This window comes from Coenobita brevimanus, chromosome 6 (assembly GCF_032717465.1).
Source record: "Coenobita brevimanus isolate Jiangsu-jjx chromosome 6, ASM3271746v2, whole genome shotgun sequence".
NCBI classification, from domain to species: domain Eukaryota; kingdom Metazoa; phylum Arthropoda; class Malacostraca; order Decapoda; family Coenobitidae; genus Coenobita; species Coenobita brevimanus.
In genome coordinates, this window is record NC_136959.1 from 66,168,632 (window position 1) to 66,195,019 (window position 26,388).

Here is a 26,388-nt window from a genome sequence, read left to right on the forward strand (position 1 = left end):
AAGTTCCTTGGGTTATGCATGTATTTCCTTGTAGCAAATGCGTCATCTGAGCAAAAGCATTCTTCGAGGAATCTCGGAAATGACACCTTCAGTAGCTTACAGGCTCAGTGGCTAGGTTAACTTGCACCTATTTTGATATATATGTATATATAAACACTGTAATTTCGAATTGCGTTAAGTTCTATGTAGCTGCATTTTGACCACTGCAGGTAATCATTTTATGAACACAAATTAAATAAAATATTTCTTAAATTTGATTGTGTTGTCAGAACGAGTCTTCCCCCAGTTGTTTAGCCCATGACGTCATGCTCATATGAAAGATTGTGGACTTTGTGGTAATCTTGCTCACGGAACACGCCACCGAGATGTCGAACCCCTCAGCCGAAACTTTTGGCCTCCCTCTGAAAAAGGCTTCCGACATCGATATCCTGAAGCCCTTGAAGAATCTAATAACTTCACGATACCAGACGGCGGAACAGGAGAGTTATGTGGGTGCCATCAACGACTTGGCCAAACTCAGAACCTCAGCTGTGTGTAGGACTTTAGACTACCATGAGTCTTCCTTGGAGACAATATACAGGTTGGTAATAGTAAGAACCCTACAATTGTTAAATGCAGCTAAAGTGTGCCATGTTTGAGGAGCGTTTCTAACTTGTCATATATCTTATCAGGAAAATCCTTAGACAAAGGAAAACATGGTAAAATAACCCAAGAAAGTCGCTTGTAAAATGTAAGTTTTATTTTTGATGTAAGATGCAAGCTTGATGTATCCTTCTCGTAGCTGTGTAAATCCTTAATATATCTACCGGTTAATCTTAAAGTATTGCAAGGTTTCCTTTTACCAGGATATTAGTATGCCAATTCATCTTTAGATCTAGCCTATTTACACGTTATTTTGTTGCTTTTAGTATATATATTATTGTAAAGGTCTTAAGTTACTGTGCATGGTATCATTCAAGCAAAATTGTATATGGGTAAATTAGGACATCAGACTATTGATAAACTGCATTTTGCTATATGTCTGTGAGAGACACCCCATGCCATACCTGTATGGTGTACTTTTGTGATTCCTTACCTTGGTGAAAATAAAAGAGGCTAGGGAGCTTGTTTCACAAGGTTGTCTCTTTTCATATTTGTATTAAAATGCCAGTCATACTGGTAGTTATTCTTGAACACATTTGATACTTAAATATAGAATAATCTTTTCTGGTATTTTCAGATATTATGACCAAATTGTTGCCCTTGAGTCCAAGATTCCCCCATCAGAAATCCAGATTCCATTTAAATGGAAGGATGCCTTTGACAAAGGGTCAATTTTTGGTGGTCGCATCAGTCTCAGTAAGTTATCATCATTTAGACTTGCCCCAGTAAGTTGTTATTGTTTAGTCTAACTATAAGATTACTGTTACATAGTCTTGGAAATTAGTAGTACCGGTACTTTTTCTTGTAAGTATACCATTATAGTAATCTGTTGATCAGTCTTATTTCAGTTAAGATCCTGTCAGATACTGCCTTACTAACCCCCTATTCTTTCCACGGGGTGTATCCCTCCATCCATCATCCAATCTTACGTTGCCCCATGAGGAGCGTAGAAGCCCGGGGCTAGGCAGTTGGTCCTGAGATTTAAGATGAGAGTGACCAGCCTCACTCATCCCCGAGTGGCATTACATGAGCAATAAACCCCAATCACCCCTTGGATATAAACCATCACTGGTTTAATCCGTCTGGAGTACAATAATTACCCAATAAACCACCAGGTGCCAAAATTTGGTTATATGGTTACCATCCAATGTAGTAAATGGTTTCCTGGTGTACAGGAAACCATTTGGCTTGTTACTCAGTGTAGAGTCACCCGCAGGCAGAAGGGAGAGGAAAGAATGAGGAAATGAAAGACAGAGGAGGGAGTGTAAAGTCACCTGTAGGCAGAAGGAAGAGAAAAGAATGAAGGAAAAAAAGACAGAAGAAGATGGAAGGAAACAAGGATGGAGGAGAGGACAGGGCAGACACCCGAGAGCAGCACTACATTGAGTGAGTGGATGGTGGGCGCCCCGACCTACCTACCATCCACGGGGTGTAACCTCTATAAAATCCTGTACCATACTGTACTGTATTGTATAACTGGCTGAACATAGAAAAAACAACCTCAAATATAGTTTTCCTGATAAAAAACCATGGTACAGAATATTATTCAAAACAGTATTTCGTGTACCTTCTGTGAAATATGATAAAATGTTTATATGAGAGAGGGGGGGTGTGAGTTGGGAGCAGGGCAGTGAAATGGTGAGGGACAGGACGACGTGGAAGCGATTTGTTTGTGGCCACCCCGAACGGGATTGAGGCATCTGGCAATAGATAGATAGATAGTTTATGTTAGTATCCAGGCAGGCGGCTCTAGCCTGTCTCCTTTATCTCATGTACGTAATGTCACCCTTTCAGCTGTACTTATTTCCATCTATGCAATTCACTTACGGTACACTTTAAATAAATTATAAAGTATTCCATACCTGTACCTTCTGTGAGATATAATAAACTGTTTACCTGAATGTGCATGCAGGTGATACCAGCCTGTCTCCGTTGTCTTATGTACACTCGCACCAAAAAGTATCGGTGCAGAATGTACATGTTAAATATTATGACACACGAAACAAAGGGAACTGGAAATTTTGGCTCTGTTCTCCCACATGCAGGCATCCCAGACAATAGATGACCGCTATATCAGGTATAACTCTTGTGCCCTTCATAATGTGTAGGAAATGGCCGTAAATGTTATATACAGGTGTTAACGGGCTGTCTATGCTGCATGGTCGAATTGTTCCGAATGGCATCGGACCCACAGTGCACCGATACTTTCTGGTGTGAGTGTACATAGTTGGGTCCCTGCTTTTGATTTGTTAATAGCAATCATGATGAAATTAATGTCAGATTTAGTTGGGATGTCTTTAGTTGAAACTGCTCATCCATTCTTAATTTTCATCTAGGAGATTCCAGTGGATTAAGAACTTATTTCAGAACCACAATCCTTGGGCAGACTGGTTACCGTACATTAGGGAGAGTCAGGTCACAGGGAAAACTCAGGTCATAGGTGAGGGACAGGAAATGGATGAGAGTACATCAGGTCATTAGGGCAGCTCAGGTCATAGGTGAGGGACGGGATTGATATGGGAGTGTATGTCAGGTCACTGGGATAACTCAGGTCATAGGTATGGGACAGGATATAGGTGGGAGTGTAGTTCAGGTCACGGAGATTAACTTATGTCCAGTACCAGGTAGCTGTTCAGTCAATGAGAAATATGAATATTCATCATCATCATCCGGACCTCCTTTCCCAACCTAGGGCATGGTCAGGAGTAACAACATCCAGGTGGCCTAAGTTTGCCCAGTTCAATGGGCCACACATCCATTCAGTTGTCATTCAAGCCCACAAAATTCTGGCTCCATCAGATAGGCCAAAAAAATTTCACCCCGTTCTGTAGCTTCACCTATGCCTATCTGACAGAGTCTGTCTGCTGTCATGTTAAAAAGGGGTGCCAAATCCCTGGTTATGCACTTTTCTGCACAAAATTAATCCAGCCAGCTCGACCTCTTGTTAGTCCCTTAACCTCACCAACTTCCATACCTCTCTCCCTCACATACTCGTCCAGCACATCCCTCCAGCTTCTTGGCTTACCTTGCCTCCTCCCTCCTTCAAATTTACTCAGATATACCAGTACCTTTTTCACCACTCTATTGTCATCCATTCTCTCCACATGACCAAACCATCTCAGTACACTATCTTCGATTCTGGTGTCCACAGACTTCCACACTCCACATCGTTCACGAATCACATTATTCCGTATCCTATCCACTCTCAGTACTCAACATACATTCCTTAGGAGTCCCACCTCCACTGCTGTTACTCCTGGCTTTTCATGCCACACCATAGTCTCACATCCATATGTTAAAGTTGGCACTAACGCTCCTTCATGTAAGCCTCGTGCACCTGCAACACTCAAGCCTCTTTTTTTTATCAAGACCTTCATAGCACCAGCTACTTTCCTTCCTTGTGTCGCTCTACTTTTCACTTTTTTTGCACATTTACCTCTTTTCTATTACTGTACCCAGGTATTAGAACTCTCACCAATTCCAGTCTCTCACATCCACTGTAACATCACACAGGCAGGGAGTCACCTTCCCTGTCAGTAACCATCACTTTACTCTTTTCTTTATTTACTATCAAGGCACAATGCCCACAGACATCTACAAAATTCTGCACCAGTGTACCAAGTTCTTGTCCGGTATTTGCAAATAGCATTGCATCATCAGCATACAACATATTTGAGATATTCCATCTATCACCATTCATTTACCAACACCATCTTTTTCTGGGTCTGGTTAGTACTTGGATGGGTGACCGCCTGGGAACACCAGATGCTGTTGGCATCCCTACGTCAAGTGGGGTTGGTGGAGGATTAGTGCCCCTCCCTGTAAAACAATTAACTCTAAGCCCTTGGCCACCCTGTCTGGGATACATGGCGTCTGGCAATGAATGAATGAATGAATGAATCTTTTTCTCCGTTATTCATGTTTTTTCTTCTCTCATCATCCCATCCATATATATAATGAATAACTGTGGGGACATCACGCAATCTTGTCACACGGCCACATTGATCGTGAACCATTCACTTAGATGCCCAATTACCCTTACACATGCCTCACTGACATCATAAAAACTCTTGATGGCACCTAGCACCTAACCATCTACACCATACATGTGGAAAACCTTCCACAACCTTCTCTGTTTACTTAGTTGTATGCTTTTTCCAGATCCATAAGTGATATAAACACCTTATAGTCCTTCTTACACACCTCCACTATCTGTCTTACTGCAAATATTTGATCCACATGTCCTCTGCCGCTCCTAAAGCCACCCCATGTGAGTACGTTTAAGTATTTGGGGAGTGTGATGAGTAAGAATGGTAATTTGGAGGGTGAAGTGCTTGAATGGGTACAACAAGGAAGAAAGGTTGCTGGTTCCTTGAAAGCAGTGATAAGAAACAGGGAAGTGAGCATGGAAGTGAAAAAGTTACTACATGACAGTATTGTGATACCAACTCTAAGGTATGGAAGTGAAGCTTGGACGTTGTTGGAAGGACACAAGTCAAGGGTGAGAGCAGTGGAAATGAGTTTTTTAAGAGGAGCCTGTGGAGTCACATGGAGAGACAGGCTGACAAATGAGCAAGTGAAGAAGCATTGTGGTGTGGATGTGGATGCGATAGGAAGCATTAGGAGGAACACACTGATTTGGTTTGGCCATGTGGAGAGGATGGAGGGTGAGAAACTGACGAGGAGAGTGTATGTGAGTGAGGTGGAGGGGGGGGAGAAGGAGGGGGAGGCCAAGGATGAGATGGAGGGATGGAGTGGAGAGGTATATGAGAGAGGGGATGTGTGAGTTGGGAGCAGGGCAATGAAATGGTGGGGGACAGGGTGACGTGGATGCGATTTGGTCGTGGCCACCCCATATGGGATTAAGGCGTCTGGCAGTAGATAGATAGATAGATAGATAGTGTGAATATTGATGAGATGCAGTTTGGGTTTATGCCAGGCAAAGGGACCACTGATACCATATTCATTGCTCGACAGCTTCTGAAAAATATATAGGAAAGAAAAGGGAACTCTACTTTGTTTTTGTTGATATGGAGAAGGCCTTTGACAGAGTCCCTAGAGAGGTGGCGAAGTGGACAATGAGAAAGCTTGGGGTTGAGGAGTGGCTGGTTAGGCTGGTTATGGTCATATATGTGGGTGCTCACACCCAGGTAAGAGTGAATGGAGATTTGAATGATGAGTTTTCCATGAATGCTGGTGTGCATCAGGGGTCAGTTTAGAGTCCCTTGTTGTTTATCATCGTACTTGAAGCCCTCTCACGTGACTTCAGAAATGGACATCCAAGGGAGATGTTGTATGTTGATGATTTGGTGTTGGTTGCACAGAATGGAAGGGAATTGGAGGAAAGATTTAGGAGGTGGAGAGATGGTATGGGGCACAAGGGCTTAAGAGTAAATGCAGATAAGAGTGATGGTATCTAGGGCTGGAGGCAGTGCCGTCAAAGATGATGAAGAGTGGCCATGTGTGATTTGTCACAAGGGTGTGGGAAGTATTTGTATCTTTTGCAGTGTTTGTGATAAGTGGGTGCATAAGAGATGTAGTGGCATTAGAGGTGGACTTCGAGGTACTGCTGATTTCATGTGTGCAGTGTGTTGGGGAGAGCATGTGAATATTGCCAGGTATGAAAGGATTGAACTTGCTGGTGAGCCTCTTGAGTGTGTGGAAGAGTTTTTTTTATTTGGGAGACATGTTATGTGGGGCAGGAGCTAGCTCTGTGGCTAAAGTGAGGAGTGGGTGGAAGAAGTTCAGGGAGCTGTTGCCTCTCCTGACATTGAGAGGGCTCTTCTTCTGTGCTAAGGGATCTTTGTATGCAGCTTGTATTAGGAGTGTAATGCTGTATGGTAGTGAGACCTGGGCAGCAAAGGAAGAGGATAACCGCAGGCTTAGACGTACAGAAATGGTAGTGATTAGGTGGATGTGCAGTGTGTCCTTGTGTGCAAAGCCTGGGGGGGCTAGGTTTACAATGGAAGAGTTGAGAGGTTGGATGGGACTGGATTGTGTTGGTATTAAGATGAGGAGAGGTAGATTGAGATGGTATGGGCATGTGGAGAGGATGGGGGATGACAGTTGGGTGCAGAAAGTGAGAAGTGATAATGTTGGGGGTAGGGTAGTGAGAGGTGGACCGAAAAAGACCTGGGGCCAGGTTATTGAGTGTGACCTCAGGGTTAAGGGACTAAATAAGGAAGCTACCAGAGATGGACAGCCGCCTGTAGGTGACCAAGGCTGACACATGCGAGCATGTTGGAGTCATCAAAAGCAAAAATGGAATGAAACGAATATGCACATACCTGGTAACTGCATTGGTAGTGCAATATTTCAGTCTCTATATTTCTCTTTACACTAATTTTTAATGTTGCCGTATATACGGTGATGTGTGATCTGCAGTGTTCTTTTTGTGTTGTTTTGTTGGGGTGTGATCAGGACAGCAGCACTGCCTGCATCCTTGACCCAGGTGAGGCCTCTTCCTTGACCACTTGAACAGTTGACATAGTATACACTAATAATGATGCAACATTTACTTAATTTTGACATAATTACGAATATCATATAAATGTAACGAATCAATTCCTAATTTAGTTTATGTTATTACAAGCTTTCTCACTTGACATCCACTCATCAGAGGTGTCCTTGAATAAAGAAGGTTGAGTTTATTCATCAGAGGTGTCCTTGAATAAAGAAGGTTGAGTTTACCTAGCTAGGCACAGATCAGGACATCATGCAGCCCATCTCAACTACCAGCTTAGATTTGGGTCAGGTGGAATCACAGATTATATGTTCCCTGCTTGTAGAATAGGTCCATGCAACATTGTGCACATAATGGAGCACTGTACAGCACATGCCACATTAAAATGCTGACACAACATGAATGTTGTAATGAATATTTGGGAGAGTCCCATAGGGACATTTGGCCATCCTGCAGTTGACAGGTTTGCTCAAACAGATAGACCAAGATTTTGCAACAAAAAAGTTTCCTCCGCCTTGCATATAGCACAACTTTTTTTTTTATATATAGTGGATTGTGCTACAGATTGGGGGAAATTGACAAACCAGCCTTATAAGGGTGGCAGTGGAAATTAAGTAATTTCTGTACAGTATATATGGGTTTTACCCTTTGAATTTGGGTGCCATACTTTTAAATAATCCAGCTGTTTCCCTGTTCTGTATTTTATTCAACTTCAGAAATATTTCTCATATTGCAGGGATTTAAGAGTGTATATGACCCTTTAGGCTTTAAAAAGTATTTTGTGGTGAATAAAATCATAAGATGATGAGAATACTGGATAATGAAATAAATGTCCATGAGCTGAATGACATATTTTTTAAGGGTAACTTATAGCAAGGATATTTCAAATCATAGCCTTTACTCATATACAGATATCCTTAGCTCCATCTCTCTCCTCTGAAAGGAGAATGGTCGACTGCAGAAGGGCAGCTTAGCTTGCAGTCTACTGGAGTCACATTTCAGATGAGCCTGGAGCTGCAACAACAAAACACCTAACTACAAGAATTATTTCTTAGTGGTAGCTGTATATGTACTGTGTTCCAGCGGTGTCGTCGCTGTCATATGAGAAGGTATGTGTGCTGTACAACATCGCTGCCCTCCAGAGCCAGGTGGCAGCAACGCAGAGTGCAGATTCAGATGAAGCCCTTAAGAAGAGTGCAAAGTTGTTCCAGGTATGTTATCGATGATACAAAATAGTTAGTGTCTCAGATCAGTGATCAGTTATCGAGAATCTAAGAATCTTCAATTTGTTATATCATTTGGAAGCCCTTTGTGATGTAGAATCTGAGAATACTATAGTAGAAAATGTATTTAGAGGGAGTCTGCTCATTTAGGTAAACTTTGCAATCTGTAATCTAAGAATCCACCAGTAGTTTAGTCTATTGAAGTGGGGCCTTATGTTGCTCAAAATTATCGTCGTTGTCGTCGTCATCATCATTGTCATTGTTGTCACCATCGTCATCATAACCTTATCATCGTTGTCATCCTCATCGTTGTCGTTGCCGTCATATCATCACCACCACCACCTATGTTACTGTATTATTTTTGGGGGGTGATTAGTAGGAAACAAAAATAACTGCAACATTATAACAGCAGTGTTATCTCAGAGCAACTCCCACTTATCAGGAAATTATCAAGTGCATATTCTGCCTTTGTATTACAGTTTACTTTTGTGTGTGGTGGTTTGGTGGTGGTGACCATTACTCACCTGATGTAGTACTGCCAGATTCTTCATTAACCTACATCAATTCATCTTCTGTATTTCCCCTCTTCACTTTATTTCTCCCATCCTTCCTGTCACTTTTTATTACTCTACTTTCCACTTCAGGTGGCTCTACACTGACAATCCCAATGGTTTCCCCTAACCCAGGCAACCATTTACAACTAGGCTGGTAGCCATGTAACCAAAAAACAGGATGATGTGGAAGCTCCTATGGTGCCCCTGTTAACTAGGTGGACAAATGCAAAGTCATTATCTGTTCAGGAACCAAACCTCCACACTTTTCCCAGTGTCTTGCTGTGGTGAGGTACTGTCTCCTGCAAGGGAATATTGGTTCACTGCACAGAATAGCCCGTCTGGGGAGTTTGCTGGCTTATGGTTGGTGGGTCTGCTCAGTTAGACAGTGGGGTTACTCAGTAACAACTCTGTATGTACATGCATTATGCATGCATGTGTTTTTTCATTGTTAATGTGAAATGATGCTACTACACTGGGTTATTGGTGTTTTACAAAGTATATCATGAGAAGTAGAATGATGTTGTTTTATATAATTTGCAAAACCTGACAGTACAGGCAGTACTGAGTTCATGCTGTGGATAACAGATATTTTATTGCATTTTTGTTCTCTGGAGGACTAGAACCAGTATACAATGTCATTAGAGTAACTGGTGATATATATATATATTTTTTTAATAAGAAAACTGTAAAAGCAAAATATGGTTAGGTGCTGCAAGTAATGGATCTTTGTATTTGAACTGGATAAAGAATGCTTCAAGATGAATTATTATATTTTATATGATGCACACAGGTGAAGTGTGCATATGTGTGTGTGTGTGTGTGTGTGTGTGCGTGCGTGTGTGTATGTGTGTGTGTGTGTGTGTGTGTGTGTGTGTGTGTGTGTGTGTGTGTGTGTGTGTGTGTGTGTGGTGTCCTGGCACACTTTAGTGTAGTTTATGGTAGTGTGCAGCTGGAGATGCATAACTGTAAAGTTAAAAAATATGTATGGACAGAGTAACTCAGAAAAGTTTGACACTACATTCCCCTCATATATTTCTCATGCAGGGGAGTTGCAGACTTTTTCGCCTTATACCACTCAGTCTTGTATCAGGGCTATGATTTCTTTCTCATCAAGGCTCTGACAAAAGCATCACAAATTATGTAAACTTTATAGTTACCATGATGAATAAGGGTAGTGTGGTAAGCTTATTACAGTAGCTTGTGAGGTGAGAGCAAAATTTTGGATGACTGAGTGATGTGAAAGTGATTGTGTGATTTGTTTTTCTTCTGAGAAAAGGGTCTGATACAGTAATTTTACTCTCTTGCAGCCTCCTCTTCTTTGTTTCTAGATCCTATTTCATCCACTCTTCCTGGATGAGAATTAGGCTTCGGATCATGATGATGATCATGATACCATTTGATAGTTCTCATTCCTCCATGCTTTCTCTGTTTCTGGATCCCTTTTCCCCTGCTTTATGTCAGGTTGGAATCTGGGCTGAAGAGGTGGTGGTGGTGTTTGTGGTGATGACACTGATGGGTTCTGCCTTTGCATCTCCTCTTTCAGTGTTTGTGGATCCCACCATACCTCATCTCTTAGATGGATATTGTAGGTGGGATTAATTATGCAGAAAGCCCTCCATATTGGTGGATTTGCAGTTGACAGGAAAATTCAAAATATTTTACCCATTATTTTGGCTGTTATAGATAGATGGATAGATTTTGGCAACTCAAGTTTCACAATTGGCAAACATCCCCTGAGCATGAACCATGAATCCCAGCTGCCAAACAGCAAAGTATGAGGGCAAGTGGTTTTTAAAAGGCAAAAATTGATATATTTAGCTTGAAAACTGCCAACCCAGCAACCCTATTATTTAGCCTAGTCAGCTGGTACTGTTAACAAGATCTGATCTCTTGCTATTTCAGTTGCAAACGTGAAGAAAACAAGTAAGTGATAGAGGTAATTTAACGTTTAAATGTGGAAGATGACATGGAGGAAGATTAACATAGCCTGCCAATAGATATTGATTTTGAAGGTTTTGATAAAATGGTGGCAGAGGCAGAATCAGCAATGGAAGCAGTGGTGGAGGAGGGTGGAGGAGAGGCCTGGGAGGGGAGCCACGGAGTTGAATGTCACCCTAGCTTTTTCAGCCTTGGAAACTAGTTTAGTCTATCAGTGCACCTCGGTTTCTTTTTATGGGTTAATTTTCAAAAGTAATGTTAACATACTAATTATTTATTACATCTTGACAATAGAATAAAAGTGGACTAGGAGAAAAATCAGGCTTTTTATTGACCCTTTAGAACCAAGGAAAATTTTCCCCATTTAAATAAGCCCTTGGATATGGCGCAATTGGATTTGGCGGGGTTATTTTGGCACTAGTTAGCTGCCAAAATAGAGAGCATACAGTATTTTTCTCATCATAAGATTCGTCGGGGTTGGGTTGTTGGTGGTGATGATTTATTAACCCCTTAACCGCGGGGCGTCACTTTCGTGACGCTTGGGAGCAAGGGATCATACCGCGGGGCGTCGCTTTTGTGATTCTGTGTTATTTTGAATTCACCCGGGCTTCCAAGTGGGGGCTTGTATCATCTATCAGTACTGCCAATGTCCAACACTAGTCAGCACTCCTAATCTCATCTGTACTCCCATCCATTGTTGACAATTTAGCCATTTCTCCCCGTTCTTGACTCCCCTCCTTACCCCCCCTCCATTACACTATCCTCTCGCCTGCCCGGCCGTGCTACGCTAAGTAAATCTTCCCTGGAATTTTTCACTGATTTCATCCATTGAAATAAGCCCTATGCCCTATTCTTATACCAAATAATATATACAAGAAAGAAATAAGGTAAGTGAGAGTGCCATACACCTGGAATTGGCTAATTATCACCTGACAGCACCTCACGTGCACTCGTTCGCTAATTTTCGCTTTTTTTTTTCCCCTTGAAATATGCCATATAATCTCTTTTCGTAATAAATATACATATAAGGAGGGAAGGGAGAAGCCTAAGTGATATTTACATTCACCTGGAACTACCTAATTTATAATGTATTGTCTAGATTTCCTGCCAATCATTTCAGTGAAATACATAGCTGTTTCAAGAGCTACGTTGGTAGTGCTGAATAACCCTCAAGTAGGCCTCAACCCGGGCCGGCCCTCCTATCAGTTCTCTCTCAGATTCCGAAGAGGAGGTACGGCTCATCCTCTTGCTGACTTCAGGGCCTTTTTTCACTCCCATGCAAGGGCCCTGTGACCTTTACCCGCTACTAAACCTCGTGTGGAAAGAGGTAAAGGGCTGACAATTGATAAAAGAGTGACTACGATCTTTCTGTTGAGTAAAACAGTGCAAGTGGAATTGTAAATAATGTGTAAATAATGTGTAAACAACAAGTGAAAGTAATGAATGTAAACATACGTGAACAATGGAAAATAGTTTTATAAGTTACTTCAAGTGACAGTGCATAACACAGTGTAAATAAAATAGAAATGTAAATAACATAAATAAAATAGAGAACGTAAATAGAAATGTAAATGAGTAGTATTATAAGAATACGAGTATATACCCTAGGAGTAATGAAAGTGAAAGTTTCACTATAGCATGTCTGAATACTATGAGTTATGAGAGTGAAGATGAAAGTGACATTCACTCTCAACGCCAGTATACAGGACGAGAAAGTGAATGCTACGTATTTTACTGAAAGAAATTGAATCCCTACAGTGGCAATAAACTACTGAAGGAAACTTATGGATAAAGACTGTAGATATATATAAGTGTTATGTAGTTATAGAAATATAAAGTGTGAGGGGTTTTATGAATAATAAATGACAGAGTACCAAGAGCGAACTAGCGGAAGTGCGGCGGTCAGACGCGCTCATAATTTTCATTGCTTTCACAGTGGGTTTTTTTTTTGGAGTATGGATCCCAAACTACTTGAAAATCATAGAGTAGTATTTATAGTGTTAATATCTGGCTGTGGTAATCATATTACGGGTTGTCGGGAACTGTAAAGTGGAGACTTCGTTACCCAACTTCAGAGGTCTCCACAAGTCCTACGGTAACTGACGAAGGCTCAACAAACATTCCAGGAGAAAGCTGAAGGTATGTGCCATAAGCATATTTAATTTTAATATTCTAGGACTAATAACTGATTTTTGGCAAATATTTTTTGAGAGTCTGTCGGAGCCCGAATAACCCCGCGGCACATGCAAAACATCGGTAAACATGCCCGCGGTGTAGGGGTTAATAAGGAGTGAGCTGATGATGTTTTGTTATAGGGTTGGGATGATGAATGTTGTAAGGGTTGCAATGATGGTGGTGATTGTTATATTGTATTTAAAAGAGTTGAGATGATCTATCCCTATATCTGTTACCAGACGCCTTAATACCATAAGGGATGGCCACAAACAAATCACCTCCATGTTTCCCTGTCCCCTGCCATTTCACTGCCCTCCCCTCAGCTCACACTCCCCTCTCCCATATACCTCTCCACAGCATCTCTCCATCTCATCCTTGGCCTCCTCCTCCTCCGTGTCTCCCCCTCCACCTTACTCACATACATTGTCCCTGTTAGTCTCTCGCTCTCCATCCTCTCCACATAGCCAGACCACCTCAGTGTACTTCTAACTTTCTATCACACCACAACGCTTCATTACTTCCTCATTTGTCAGTTTGTCTCTGCATGTAACTTCACATACTCCTTGCAGATAACTCATTTCCACTATTCTCACCTTTGACTTGTGTCCTTCCAACAAGGTCCAAGCTTCACATCCATACGTTAGAGTTGGTATCACAGTAATATCATGTAGCGACTTTTTTTTACTTCCATGCCCACTTCCCTGTTTCTTATCACTGCATTCAAAGAACCAGCAACCTCTCTAACATGTTGTACCCATTCAAGGACATCATCCTCCAAACTTCCATCCTTACTCATCACACTACCCAAGTATGTAAATGCACTCACATTTTCCATTTCCTAATCATCCAACTTCACTTTACATTCAGTGACTTCATTTCTCCTGAAGATCATAACTTTGCTTCTCCCTAACTTCATCTTTAGATTCTATTTCTTACACACACACTCCCAAACTCATTCACAAAGCCTTGCAGTTCCCCTTTGTCTTCACTGAACAATACAGTATCATCAGCAAACAGCAGTACAGGAAGTTTCCAAATGCTTCACTCTCTCATTAGGGCCACTGCAACATCCAATGCCCTATCCTGTATCTCTTTTATAACCCCATCCATGTACAGATCGAACAGCCATGGAGACATATCAGTTTCAATCCAGCATTCAGACATGCTCCAGCCTTAGCACCCTCGTACATACTCTTCATGGCATTCAACAACTTCCTGTTTACTCTATGAATCCTTAATATTTTCTGTATTCCTTGTCTATCCACTCTGTCAAATGCTTTCTCCAAATCCATGAAGGCCACATACAACTTCTTTCCCTTCTCTAGAAACGTATCTGCTAAAGACTTAAGGATGAATATCTGATCTGCACAACCTCTTCCCATCCTAAAACCTTCCTGTTCTTTTCCAACAAATTCCTCTGTTATTTTCCTGTCTCTGTCACTAAGTGTCCTACCATATACTTCACATATTACACTAAGAAGACAAATGCCCCTATGATTACCACATACTTCTTTTTCCCCATTTCCTGTGTATGGGAGGATAATTATACCTGACTTCCAATCCTCTGGAACTCCACCTTCCTTCCAGGCCAACCTGCTCATCTTCCATAGCCATCCTACTTCTGTCTCCCTCATGCTTCATTTCACCACACTTTCAATCAGTTTGTCGGGCTTTCCTCATTTTGTCTTCATTGCTTCCATTACTTTCATCCTACTGATCTCTTCCCCCCTTGTCACCTTGCTCCTTCTCCCAGCCTTTCCCCAGCCACTTATACTCGCATTACTGTCATTTTTTATGTTTAACAGTTCTCTTCAATCTGCTCACTTTTTCTCCCTTCTCCACTATAGATTTGCCATTTTTATGTTATACTGCCCTACTAACTATCTTTACCTCCTCCCAGAACATTTTCTTACATTCCCCTCATTTTCCACTCAAATTCCTTCCAAATTCATCATCCACTGTCTTACTCTCTCTCTTATTAATCATTTCACCTCTCTCTTCCTCTCTACATATCTCTTTCTCTTCCGTCACTCAACTCCCTCCATGCCTCTGCTTCCCATCCACTTACTATATACTTTCTTCTTTTGCACCATAACTTGTCTCACCTCTTTGTTCCACCATGCTGTTCCTTGTTCCCCCTTTCATCGTCTCTGCACCTCACAAACTGCACAGATTTCTTCTGTGAATATCTTGCACACACCTTCCACATCCCCCATGTGCTTCACATCATATTTACCCAATCGCTCCTCCACTTGTCTCTTATATTCTGCCTTTTTTCCATCCTCTTACAACCTTTCTACCCTCCTTGTATGGACTACTTTCTCCTGTCCTTCCCTCCTTCTATTCCTCCAGTGCACTTGAATCATGACCTTTGCCACCACTAAGTGGTGGTCAGAAAGTCCATTCTCCCAACCTTTGTATGTTCTTGCATCTGTTACATACCGTCTTAGAATGTATTTGCATTGTGAGAAAAGATAAAACCAGGAAACCATTTACTACACTGGGTGGTAACCATATAATCAAATTATGGCACCTGGTAGTTCAGTGGGTAATTAAGGAATTCCAATTGGATTGAGCCTGTTTAGGTTTATATCCAAGGGGTCGTTAGGGTTGAATACTCACATAATTCCACTCAGGGATGAATGAGGCTGGTCATTTTCATCTTAAATGTCATGACCAACTTGCCTAGCCCCGGTTTCCTACGCTTCTCATGGGGTGACATAGGATTAGATGATAGATGGATGCCACCCACTCTCACATAATCAGTGATTGCCTTCTGTTCATTCCGTTCACCACCCACCCTTCTCGTCACTTGCCACGTACACCTGTAGATCATTTTGTGCCTAAAGAGGTTATTGCTATCACCATCCCCTTTCCTGCACAAATATCCATTAGAGCACTGCCATTCTCATCCACTTCTGCAGGCACACCCCACTCACCAGCAAAGATTATTGTTTTATTTATACACTAGAATGATGATTATGACTGATGCTTTTACGAGGATTAAGAGGACCAGGTTTCATTTAAGGGATGGGATGAAAATGATTTATAAGGGGTGGAATGATGATATTGTGTTATTTATATGTGTTTGATGATGTTTTGGGGTTATTTATCAGGGTATGGATGATGATGAGGATGCTTTATTTTGCAGAGTGCAGCTGGTATCCTGACACATCTGAAGAGTGTGGTTCATGGTAGTGTGCAGCAGGAACCAACTCCAGATCTACAGCCAGAAACCCTGACGGCATTGTCCAGTCTCTGTGTGGCTCAGGCCCAGGAGGTCATCACGGTCAAGGCCATTAAAGGTAACATGCAGCCATCCTTCAATCCTTTTTTGTCCCCCCAGGAGTGTAGGGACCCAGGGTAAAGTGTTAAGTCTAGGCATTTAAGGTGAAACTGACCAGTTGCTTATCCCTATTAAAGTTTTACACACACACACACACACACGCACGCACGCACGCACGCACGCACGCACGCACGCACGCACACACGCACACACACACACACACACACACACACACACACACACACACACACACACACACACACACACACACACACACACACACACACACACACACACACACACACACACACACACACACACACACACACACACACACACACACACACACACACACACACACACACACACACACACACACACACACACACACACACACACACACACACACACACACACACACACACACACACACACACACACACACACACACACACACACACACACACACACACACACACACACACACACACACACACACACACACACACACACACACACACACACACACACACACACACACACACACACACACACACACACACACACACACACACACACACACACACACACACACACACACACACACACACACACACACACACACACACACACACACACACACACACACACACACACACACACACACACACACACACACACACACACACACACACACACACACACACACACACACACACACACACACACACACACACACACACACACACACACACACACACACACACACACACACACACACACACACACACACACACACACACACACACACACACACACACACACACACACACACACACACACACACACACACACACACACACACACACACACACACACACACACACACACACACACACACACACACACACACACACACACACACACACACACACACACACACACACACACACACACACACACGCACACACACACACACACACACACACACACGTGCGTGTTTTCTTGAGACAGAGCTGGGTCATGCCTACACTTGAATACAAAGTTGTGGTTACATTGAAGTGAGTGTACCGAAATTATGAGGTAGGATTATAAATTATGTCTTTTGTTATTTTTGTTCATTTGTTATTACCTGACTGCTGGGCCACTACTGCAACTTAGTTGGTCTTGTTTGCATGAAATTTTATGAGCCTGGGTGTGATTTTGTGTGTATGACAGTGATAATGATGGAACTGTGATATACTACAATGTGCTGCAAATTATTTGCTGAATAACGCTCTAGTTTGACATTTTTTCGGGAACCCAAAGTTAGAATCAGTAACTGGTTTAGTCTTGTCATTGGGTATAGCTAAAATACTTTTATATTGTACACCACAGATCGTATGAAAGACCATGTGGTGGCTAAGCTTTGCTCCCAGTGTGAGGAAATGTTTGGTGAGACTCTAAAGCATCTCCAGCGTGAGACCTTGAAAGGACTTTGGGATCGTGACTGGATATCTCGTGTTGCTGGCAAGCAGGCTGGATACCACGGACTGGCAGAGTTTCATCAGAGCAGGGTAAGGTTCATCATTATTTTATAAATTGTTTCACTCCAGTGACAGCTACTTATTTTGTTTTAGTATTACTACCTCTAAACAGTTTGTTCTGCTTAAGGCAGCTTTGTGTGTGAAGGGATTAGAAACAATTTCCATTATTCTCTCTCTTTCTAATATCTGATGAAATAACGTAGCCCCAGGCACTTACAGTCATGATGGGGGTAACACAGAATTGAATGAATGGATGGGTGCAGTCTTCAGATGACTTTGTTCTGCTTTGGGAGGACTCCTTCAGTAAAAGGCTCGTCTGTTTTCAGTCATCTGATAGAGAGAGAGAGAGAGAGAGAGTATAATGTGTTGCTTATATTAATTCATATTCTGTTGTGGTAAGCAGGTTGTGGGAGATTGATTAAATAAGTTATCATGCGGTGTATCAGGTATCATACTAGACATAAGAAAATATATATATGGAATTGAGAATACAGTACAGTACAGCAAGGAGAGAGAATATTTCAAGCAGTCACATGCCATCCTTTTTTCCTCCTTCTACAATATTTAGGTATGCAACAGTAAGAAAGCTGTTGGAGAGGAAATCGCCCGCCTTCGTCATGCAGTGGAACTGTTCAAGGCAGCACAGATAAGATCAGCGGATTCATCTTTCTTTGAGGATGCTTTGGGTAGAGCCCAGCGTTCCTTAGAGGAGGCTGTCAAGGATAATGACTTTATCTATCATGAGAGAGTCCCAGATGTGAGTAGGAGGGCTTGATTTTTTATTTATTTATTTTTCTTTGAGCATGCATTTGGATTAACTGAGTAAAATAAAAGATTAGTTTGTTATATTCAGTATCCATTCCAGTCCCCCTAGATTTTTTGTCTTGGCCATTTTTTGAGTCTGCCGGTATTTTACACCTTACGTATGGAAAATGCTGGAGCAAGGAGTATTGGGAATATAATTTTGGTATGACATAATTTTTACATATTGGTATTTGTTTCAGATTAAGACACTTACTGGTATTGAGAAAGCAGCTGTTGCTAAGCCCACTGCAGTACCTGAAAGGTTCAGTGGATCGTTCACTGACTTGTTTGAGTCTCTGGTGCCAGTAGCAGTGCAGCAAGCCATTGTTTCTTATGACACTCGCAAGCAGGAAATTGTTAGCGCGGAGATTGGGAAGCTGAGGGAAAGCACACAGCTCCTAAACTCCATCCTGGCTTCACTAAACCTCCCTGCAGCAATTGAAGATGAAGCTGGGGAAAAGGTCCCTCAGTCTCTACGTGACAAGTCTGCTTCTGTGGTTCAGGCTGGAGGCCTTGAGGTGAGTTTTTTTTTTTTTTTTTTTTTGTTTTTTTTACATACCACTGCTACACCTTGAAGATGATTATGGAATTCCACAACCTGCTGAGGAGTTGACTAAAGAATATAGTAAAAAAGGATGATATAATGAATACTAAGGGTTTAACACAAAAATGAGTGTGAAAAGGTTACATAATGAAGATGCTACACACCCCATGTTCTCCAGGCCCTGAACAAGATGATCACAGAACTCCCTGACTTACTGACACGCAACCGGGAGCTGCTAGAGGAGTGTGAGAGGCAGCTGGCAGAGGAGAAGGATTCAGATGACCAGTTGCGCAACCAGTTTAAGGAGCGCTGGACTCGCACACCCTCCGACAAGCTCACTGGGACCTTCCAAACCAATGCACAGAAATACAGGTTGGTGGGATACTAGAGGTTGTTGTTGTTTAGCAACCCTAGCTGATCTGAACATCAGCCCATTGGACTGGAGGCTGAAGTTGCCCTTTTTCAGTAGTCTCCCATTCTCCTCCCAGGGGATAGTGAGGGAGTTGAGAGAATTTGTTTAACTTAGCAGGATATGTCGATGTCACTTCCTGAAGCGTTTTCTGTATCTTGTACTGTACAGTGAATTTTTTATGCACTTTTATCAGTGATATCTTCTGTTGTCAGAAGATAATTTCAATAAACATATTTTTAAGGCATAGAGTTATGAGATATGTTTGAGGCATTCTTTGGGAGAAGGGCCAACCAATCAAAAATGGCAAAATGGGCCTGCAGGTTCCAACATGTTCCTGTGGCCAAGATCACATGTATTTGCCTCCAAAGAAACAAATATTGGCCATTTTACCATGACCGAGAGTCCATAGTCTGGACTCCCAACAACCAACCCTATTGCATTCAGTTGGTCCAACGAACATTGCATCATGTGGGAGGTAGAAGAGCCAATGGGCAAACATCTTCCAGCCAGTTAGGTACTTTTTGACTTGTGAGTTTGACATCTGATGTCTAATACATGTCAGTTTTATTGCCTAATTTACATATGTTACAACTATATTGATGCCCCCGTAGGGCTTTTTTGATTAAGGATTCTTGGGGAGGGAGACCATAAGTATTATATGTCAATAGTTTTTTTGGGGGGAGGGAGACCATAAGTATTATATGCCAGTAGTATTGTCATTTCATAACCTTCAAAATGGGATGGGTGTTGGCTTTGCATCATACAAAAATAGTTGCCACCACCCACATACTCCCCACCCCTCCTTTTATCACGTGATAAATAGTTATTATAGTAACTGTAAATCCGTGATAAGGAAGCCTTTTAATTTACAGATATTGGGGGGTTAACAGAGAAAATTGGAGCTGCCATTACAGAGATTATTAACTCTCATATCTTTAAATGCATTTTTTCCAAAACCTTGCTTTTGGTTGGTTAGCCTTTCTTACATGGAACTTTTAATTTGTATCAGTGCTTCTTGCTGCAAGAAGGATCTTTTCATGAATGTTCAGAAAAAGTTGTGGGTGTATCTTAAAAATAGAAAATAAAAAAGGTCCAACAAATTGGGATATCTTTCTAAAGAGAGTGATTAGTTAAATAGGGTGACGAGTTTGAGGTTACTGTCTTTTTGGTGTGGAGAGAGTGATGATTGATTTTATTAGTGAAATAATGTTCTGTTTTGTGTAAGCCATAATCCTAGTGATTGTAGGCTACATTAGTCCATTTTAGCATCTACAAATTTGGAAAACTTCAGAGCTGATAAGTCAAAGCATTAAGAATAACAACAGGATGTGGTAAGGTCACAAGTATAAATTAAATTCACAGTGAATCAGAAGTACTTCCAGTTAAGGAGATCCATACAGCTTATTGCTTCATTAAACAAATAAGTAAAAAGCCAAACAACATCCCTTCTCCTCCTCCATCAAATACTGCACTGCACAATTATAAACACAAACACACAGCCACAACAGCCATCCAAAACTTCCAGCCAAACAACATCTTTCATGAACCCCCACTAGAGATGTACATCCCATAGACTTGTCTTTCCCAGAGATGCAAGTGTACCTAGCCAGACTACAGCCAAGCCTTCACCCATGCCTGCTTTAGTACCAGCACAAACTAAAACTCAAAAACAGTCTGCTACACCATCACTGTAATGCAGACCCTCATATCACATTACATTTACTCGTCTCTTATACCTCACTTTCGCTGATAGACAATCCTCAGTCATAACCTCAGTAAAAGATATCTTGAAGTGTTCAGCTGAAGTGGCCGATTCCTGCAGTTCATTGGTTTCATACCCAGATGAACCTGGGGCCACAATAACAACCACCTTTATTCACCTTTGCTCCAAGGGTTGTGGGTACTTAATCAGAATTGGCAGTACTGGTCATAAAAAATAAGATTTTCTCTGTTTCTTTTAGGAAAGTTATAGAGACGGCAGTTACAGCGGATAGTACAATTCGTGAAAAGTATGAAGCTCACAAAGAAGGCATGGAGTTATTGTCTGCAGGACCAGAGAGTTTGGCAGCCTCTCTCCCATCAGCTGGAGCCAACACTAGCAACAGCAGCCCAGCTACACAGAGACTGAAAGAGCTCATGGAAAATGTGGAAACTCTTAAGGTTAGTGTACAGATTTTACTTATCAGTGTTCCATGAACCTTTATATTTCCATCCATGCTCCATATATTTCCTGTACAGGATGTGACAAAAGTTAGAATCCAAATGGTAACAGAGGTTATAGGTGTATTTACATCTGAGAGTGCCTAAATTAATGCCAACATTTTAATCTCTTGAATCCAGTGATCCACAGTGGGATCATTGGCATTACAATTTAAGCTATCACAATTCAGAGGCACAGCAAGATGTATTGAGGGACACTTTTTTTAAAGCATACCATTTTCCTCAAACTCATCACAGTGCACAGTTTATATTCATTCATCATGGGTTGCTGAATCTAAATTTGAGGGATAATTAATCAACTACACAGGCACATCTTTATTCATGGCATAATATAACATTGTTAACCCTCTCGAATCCTTTTGATGCAACCTGTGTCCAACTGCCGCCGAGTACTGCATGATCCCCCACGGGCTGGCCCGGACCTTAAACACCACAAACCCCTCACTCAGTGGTGTGCGTGACATTGGAAAGTGTTTCCATTCAACTTTTCCTCTGCCCTTATTTATAACTGTATTGTTATGAAATTGCTGCCTGTTGTAAATGAATAAATGCTGGGCTGTCCCGTGTAGTGAACAGGTGTTCCCTTGTGGTTGACAGTGCTTCATGTGAGGAAAAGTGTGGAGGTTTGGTTCCCAGATGGACAACACATATGAGTGTCTCCACTAAGTTAACAGGAGCGCTGTAGTAGGTTCCACATCACTCCATTATATGGTTACCACCCAGCGTTGTAAATGGTTTCCTTAGTCACAAGAAACCATAAGGCTTGTCACTTGTTGTAGAGCCACATGAACTGGAAAGAGAGTAATAAAAAGTGAATTGAAGGATAGGAGAAATAGGAAGAGATGAGGCCAGACACAGAAAAAGAATGTTAAAGTTGAAGGAAGAAGGATAATTCCCCATACTCAACCTGACAATGAGTCTTTGGTGTTTCACTTGGTTTTTCTATCTATCTATTGCCAGACACCTCAGTCCAGTAAGGGGTAGCCACAAACAAATCGCCTCCATGTTGCCCTGTCCTCCTCCATTTCACTGTCTTGCTTCCAGCTCACACACCCCTCTTTCATATACCTCTCCACTCCATCCCTTCATCTCATCCTTGGCCTCCCCCTCCCTCTTCCCCCCTCGACCTCACTCACATACACTCTCCTCGTCAGCTTCTCTCCATCCTCACCACATGGCCAAACCACCTCAGTGTGTATCTCTTAATGCTTCATATCACATCCACATCCACATCAGAACACTCTTTCACTTCCTCATTTGTCAGTCCGTCTCTCCATGTGACTCCACATGCTCCTTTCAAAATAAGTGAATGGTTTATTCAGTTTTTACCTTCATTTCCATTGGAAATGAACAGTTTTTGAGATATGGCCTCCTCCACCAACATAAGCAGGTCACAAGCCATTTTAGGCATTAACTTACTCTGATACCATTTAATCTGATCAAGACCTCAAGTAATTCAGTTTTAACCAAAACCTATTGCAACATTACTTAACTATTGGCCTCATAGTTATGAAAAGAAAAACAGGAATAGGAGAGTGCTTGTTACTTTCACATAAGTCACGGCAGAACTGAGTTGCCAAGCTGTTCAGGCTGCTCGATCACCAGCAGCCTGCCTGTTCAGTCTCTTATTCCTGAAGTCACACCCTGTGATCTTATCCTATGTCTTTTTTTGGTCTGCCTCTTACAGCCCTATCCTTGACATTCACAGCTCTCACCCATTGCACCCAGTTGTCATCTTCCATCCTCTAACATGCCTGAACCATATCAGTCTACCACTCCTCATCACAACACTAATATTCAAGTCTAATCCTTCCTCTCAGTTCTTCAATTGCAGCCATAACCCCCCAAGGCCCTTAATTCAAGAACATGTTACACATCCATCTGATCATCATTTCTGTACTTTTGAGCCTTCTTATATCCTCTTCCTTTATCGCCCAGGTCTCACAACCATACAGCATTACACTTCTAACACATGCTGCATTTAGTGACCCCTTAGTACAAAGGGAGAGCCCTCACAGTGTTAGAAGAGACAACAGCTCCCTGAACTTCTTCCAACCAGTCCTGTCCTTACCCTTGCCACAGAACAAGTTCCAGCCCCACCTCCAGAACATAAATTCCCTAGCCAAAGAGCTAGTTCCAGCCCCACCTCTAGTACATAACATGTCTTCCAAATAACAAATCTCCCCCATTCACTCAAGAAACTCTCCAGCAAAAATAATCTTTTCACACCTTTCAGTCTCTTCATGCCCTCCCGTACACCCACCACACACAAAATCAACATTATTTCATAGCGTATCTCTAATACTACTACTTTTCCACTTACCACAAACACTGCAGAAGATGGAGCTGCTTCCCACATCCTTGTGGCAAACTGCACATTGCCACATTCCTTCTTCTTTGCCATTAATGCCACCAGCCTGTGATATCATCACTTTTGTATTATCTGTGTTTATTCTCAAACCCTTGTACCCCATTCCATCTTTCCACTTCTTAAATCTTTCCTCCACCTCCCACACATTCATTGCAGTCAACACTAAGTCATTAGCATACAACATCTCTCATGGGGGCCCATTTCTGAAGCCACAGGAGAGAGCTACAAGCATCATGATAAACAATAAAGAGCACAAAATTGACCTCAGATTCAAGCTAGCAGTCACAAAAAACTCATCACTCAAATCTCTCTTCACTCTGTCCTGGGTGTGAGTACCCTCGATTCCTGGCTTTCTTATTGCCCATTTCACCACCTCCGTAGGAATTGTCGGAAGCCTTCTCCAAGTTAGCAAAAACAAACTACAGCTCCCTTTTTTTTTCCTATGTATTTTTCCTGAAGCTGTTGGACAGTGAATATTGCATCAAGTGGCCTCTTTGTCAGGCACAAACCCAAACTTCATCTCATCAGTATGTGATATTAGAAGAATATTTTGTACTTTATTCATTTCTGATATTGTTTATTTTCCAGGCTGAAAGGGATGCCATTGAGTGTGAACTGAAAAGTGCTACTGTTGATATGAAGGAAGTGTTCTTGTCTGCACTGAATCAAGAAGGATCAATCAATGAGGCTGGCATATCAACAGAGAGCTTAGGGCGTGTATTTGGACCATTACAAAAGCAGGTATGTCATTTCTGTTTTTATAAACTTCACCCCATCTTGAGGTCGGGAAAAGAGCTTGGGCTGATGATGATGAAATTCCAAGATTTCACCATCAGTGGAATTATTGTTTAATTACATCAGGAGTGGTAGGTGGGGGTGCTTACCATGCACTCACTCAATGTAGTGTATCTCTTAGGTGTCTGCCCTTCCCTCTCTTTGTTCCTTCTTTCCTCTTCTGTCTTTCTTTCCTTTTCCTCTTCCTTCCGTCTACAGGTGACTCTGCACTGAGTGACAAGCCGAACGGGTTCCTGTACACCAGGAAACCATTTACTATGCCGGGTGGTAACCATATAACCAAATCATGGTGCCTGGTGATTTAGTGGGTAATATGACTTCCCAATTGGCTTGAGCCATTGCAGGTTAATATCCAAGGCGTGGTTGGTGTTTATTGCTCACCTGATGCCACTAAGGGATAGTTGAGGCTTTTCATTCTCATCTAAAATGTCAGGACCAACTTGCCAAGCCCAAAGCTTCTATGCTCCTCATGGGGCAACACTGGATTAGATGATGAATGAATTAATGAATGTAAATAGTACAGTAGGTTGCCAGTGAAACAGAACTGTTAATATTTATGATTATGCATATTTAACATTCTATTGCAGGTAAAAGAAAGCTTGGATCGTCAAGAAGAATTGGTTAAAAACATCCAGGAAGCTCATGCAGACTTTTGCAAAGCTGCAACTGGTCTTGGAGGTGAACGTGAAACGATGTTGAAGAAATTAGCTGCAGCTTATGACAATTTTAATGAATTGTCTAGCAATCTTACTGAAGGCACAAAGTTTTATAATGACCTAACACAGCTGCTGGTCAATTTCCAAAGCAAAATTAATGACTTCTGCTTTGCTCGCCGTACAGAGAAGGAAGAACTCATGCGAGACCTTACTCAGGGCTTAGCCAATCAAAATGTAGGATCAGCACCAAACCCTCCAGCCCATCATCAGGAGGCACAAAGTACTGCCAAGTCAGCTCCTCCACGACCACCACCACCAGCTGTCAACCCATACCAGGGTGCCCCTCAAGTCCCACCAGCTTCTGCCCCTGGTGCTCCCCCAGCAGCTGCAGCACCACCCCAGTATGGCTCTGCCCCAGCCGCTGCTAACCTCCCCTACCCTGTCAACCCCTCTGGAATGCCAGCACCACAGGCCCCACAGGGATATATATATCAGAGCTACCCAGTGTATACCCCTATGCCCCAGGGATACTTTCCATACTACCAGCAGCAACCACAGCAGCCTCAGCCTCCAGCAGGTTACCCAGGTGGCTACCCAACACCACCGTACCCACAGCAGCCTTACCCCAACTACCCCTACCCGCCACAGCCACAGCCTCCACAGCAATAAACGTGCTCTCAAGTATTTTGCTGCCAACATATTACCATACATAGTGGATATGCTACTTTATTAGTGTCATTTGCCTTTGTTGTAGCTTGTGTATAACATTAGATTAATAC

General features: G+C 42.1%; 1 protein-coding gene across 1 annotated transcript; it reads left to right on the plus strand.

Annotated features, from left to right (window-relative positions):
• The first annotated feature begins 365 nt into the window (after positions 1-365).
• ALiX (programmed cell death 6-interacting protein-like protein AliX) lies at positions 366-26,388 on the plus strand. The gene is made up of 11 exons (XM_080274433.1): positions 366-580; positions 1,220-1,338; positions 8,189-8,316; positions 16,147-16,300; positions 17,659-17,837; positions 18,376-18,564; positions 18,812-19,129; positions 19,334-19,527; positions 21,529-21,727; positions 24,747-24,899; positions 25,541-26,388. The coding sequence occupies exons 1-11, from the start codon at positions 366-368 to the stop codon at positions 26,276-26,278; spliced, it is 2,586 nt and encodes an 861-aa protein (XP_080130559.1). The 3' UTR covers positions 26,279-26,388.

Excerpts from the sequence above, each read along its gene's own strand:
- ALiX (XM_080274433.1), top strand. The coding sequence starts at position 366 with ATGTCGAACCCCTCAGCCGAAACTTTTGGCCTCCCTCTGAAAAAGGCT. Across the intron at positions 18,565-18,811 it reads ATCATGAGAGAGTCCCAGAT|ATTAAGACACTTACTGGTAT; the intron begins GTGAGTAGGAGG and ends TATTTGTTTCAG. Across the intron at positions 24,900-25,540 it reads TTGGACCATTACAAAAGCAG|GTAAAAGAAAGCTTGGATCG; the intron begins GTATGTCATTTC and ends ATTCTATTGCAG.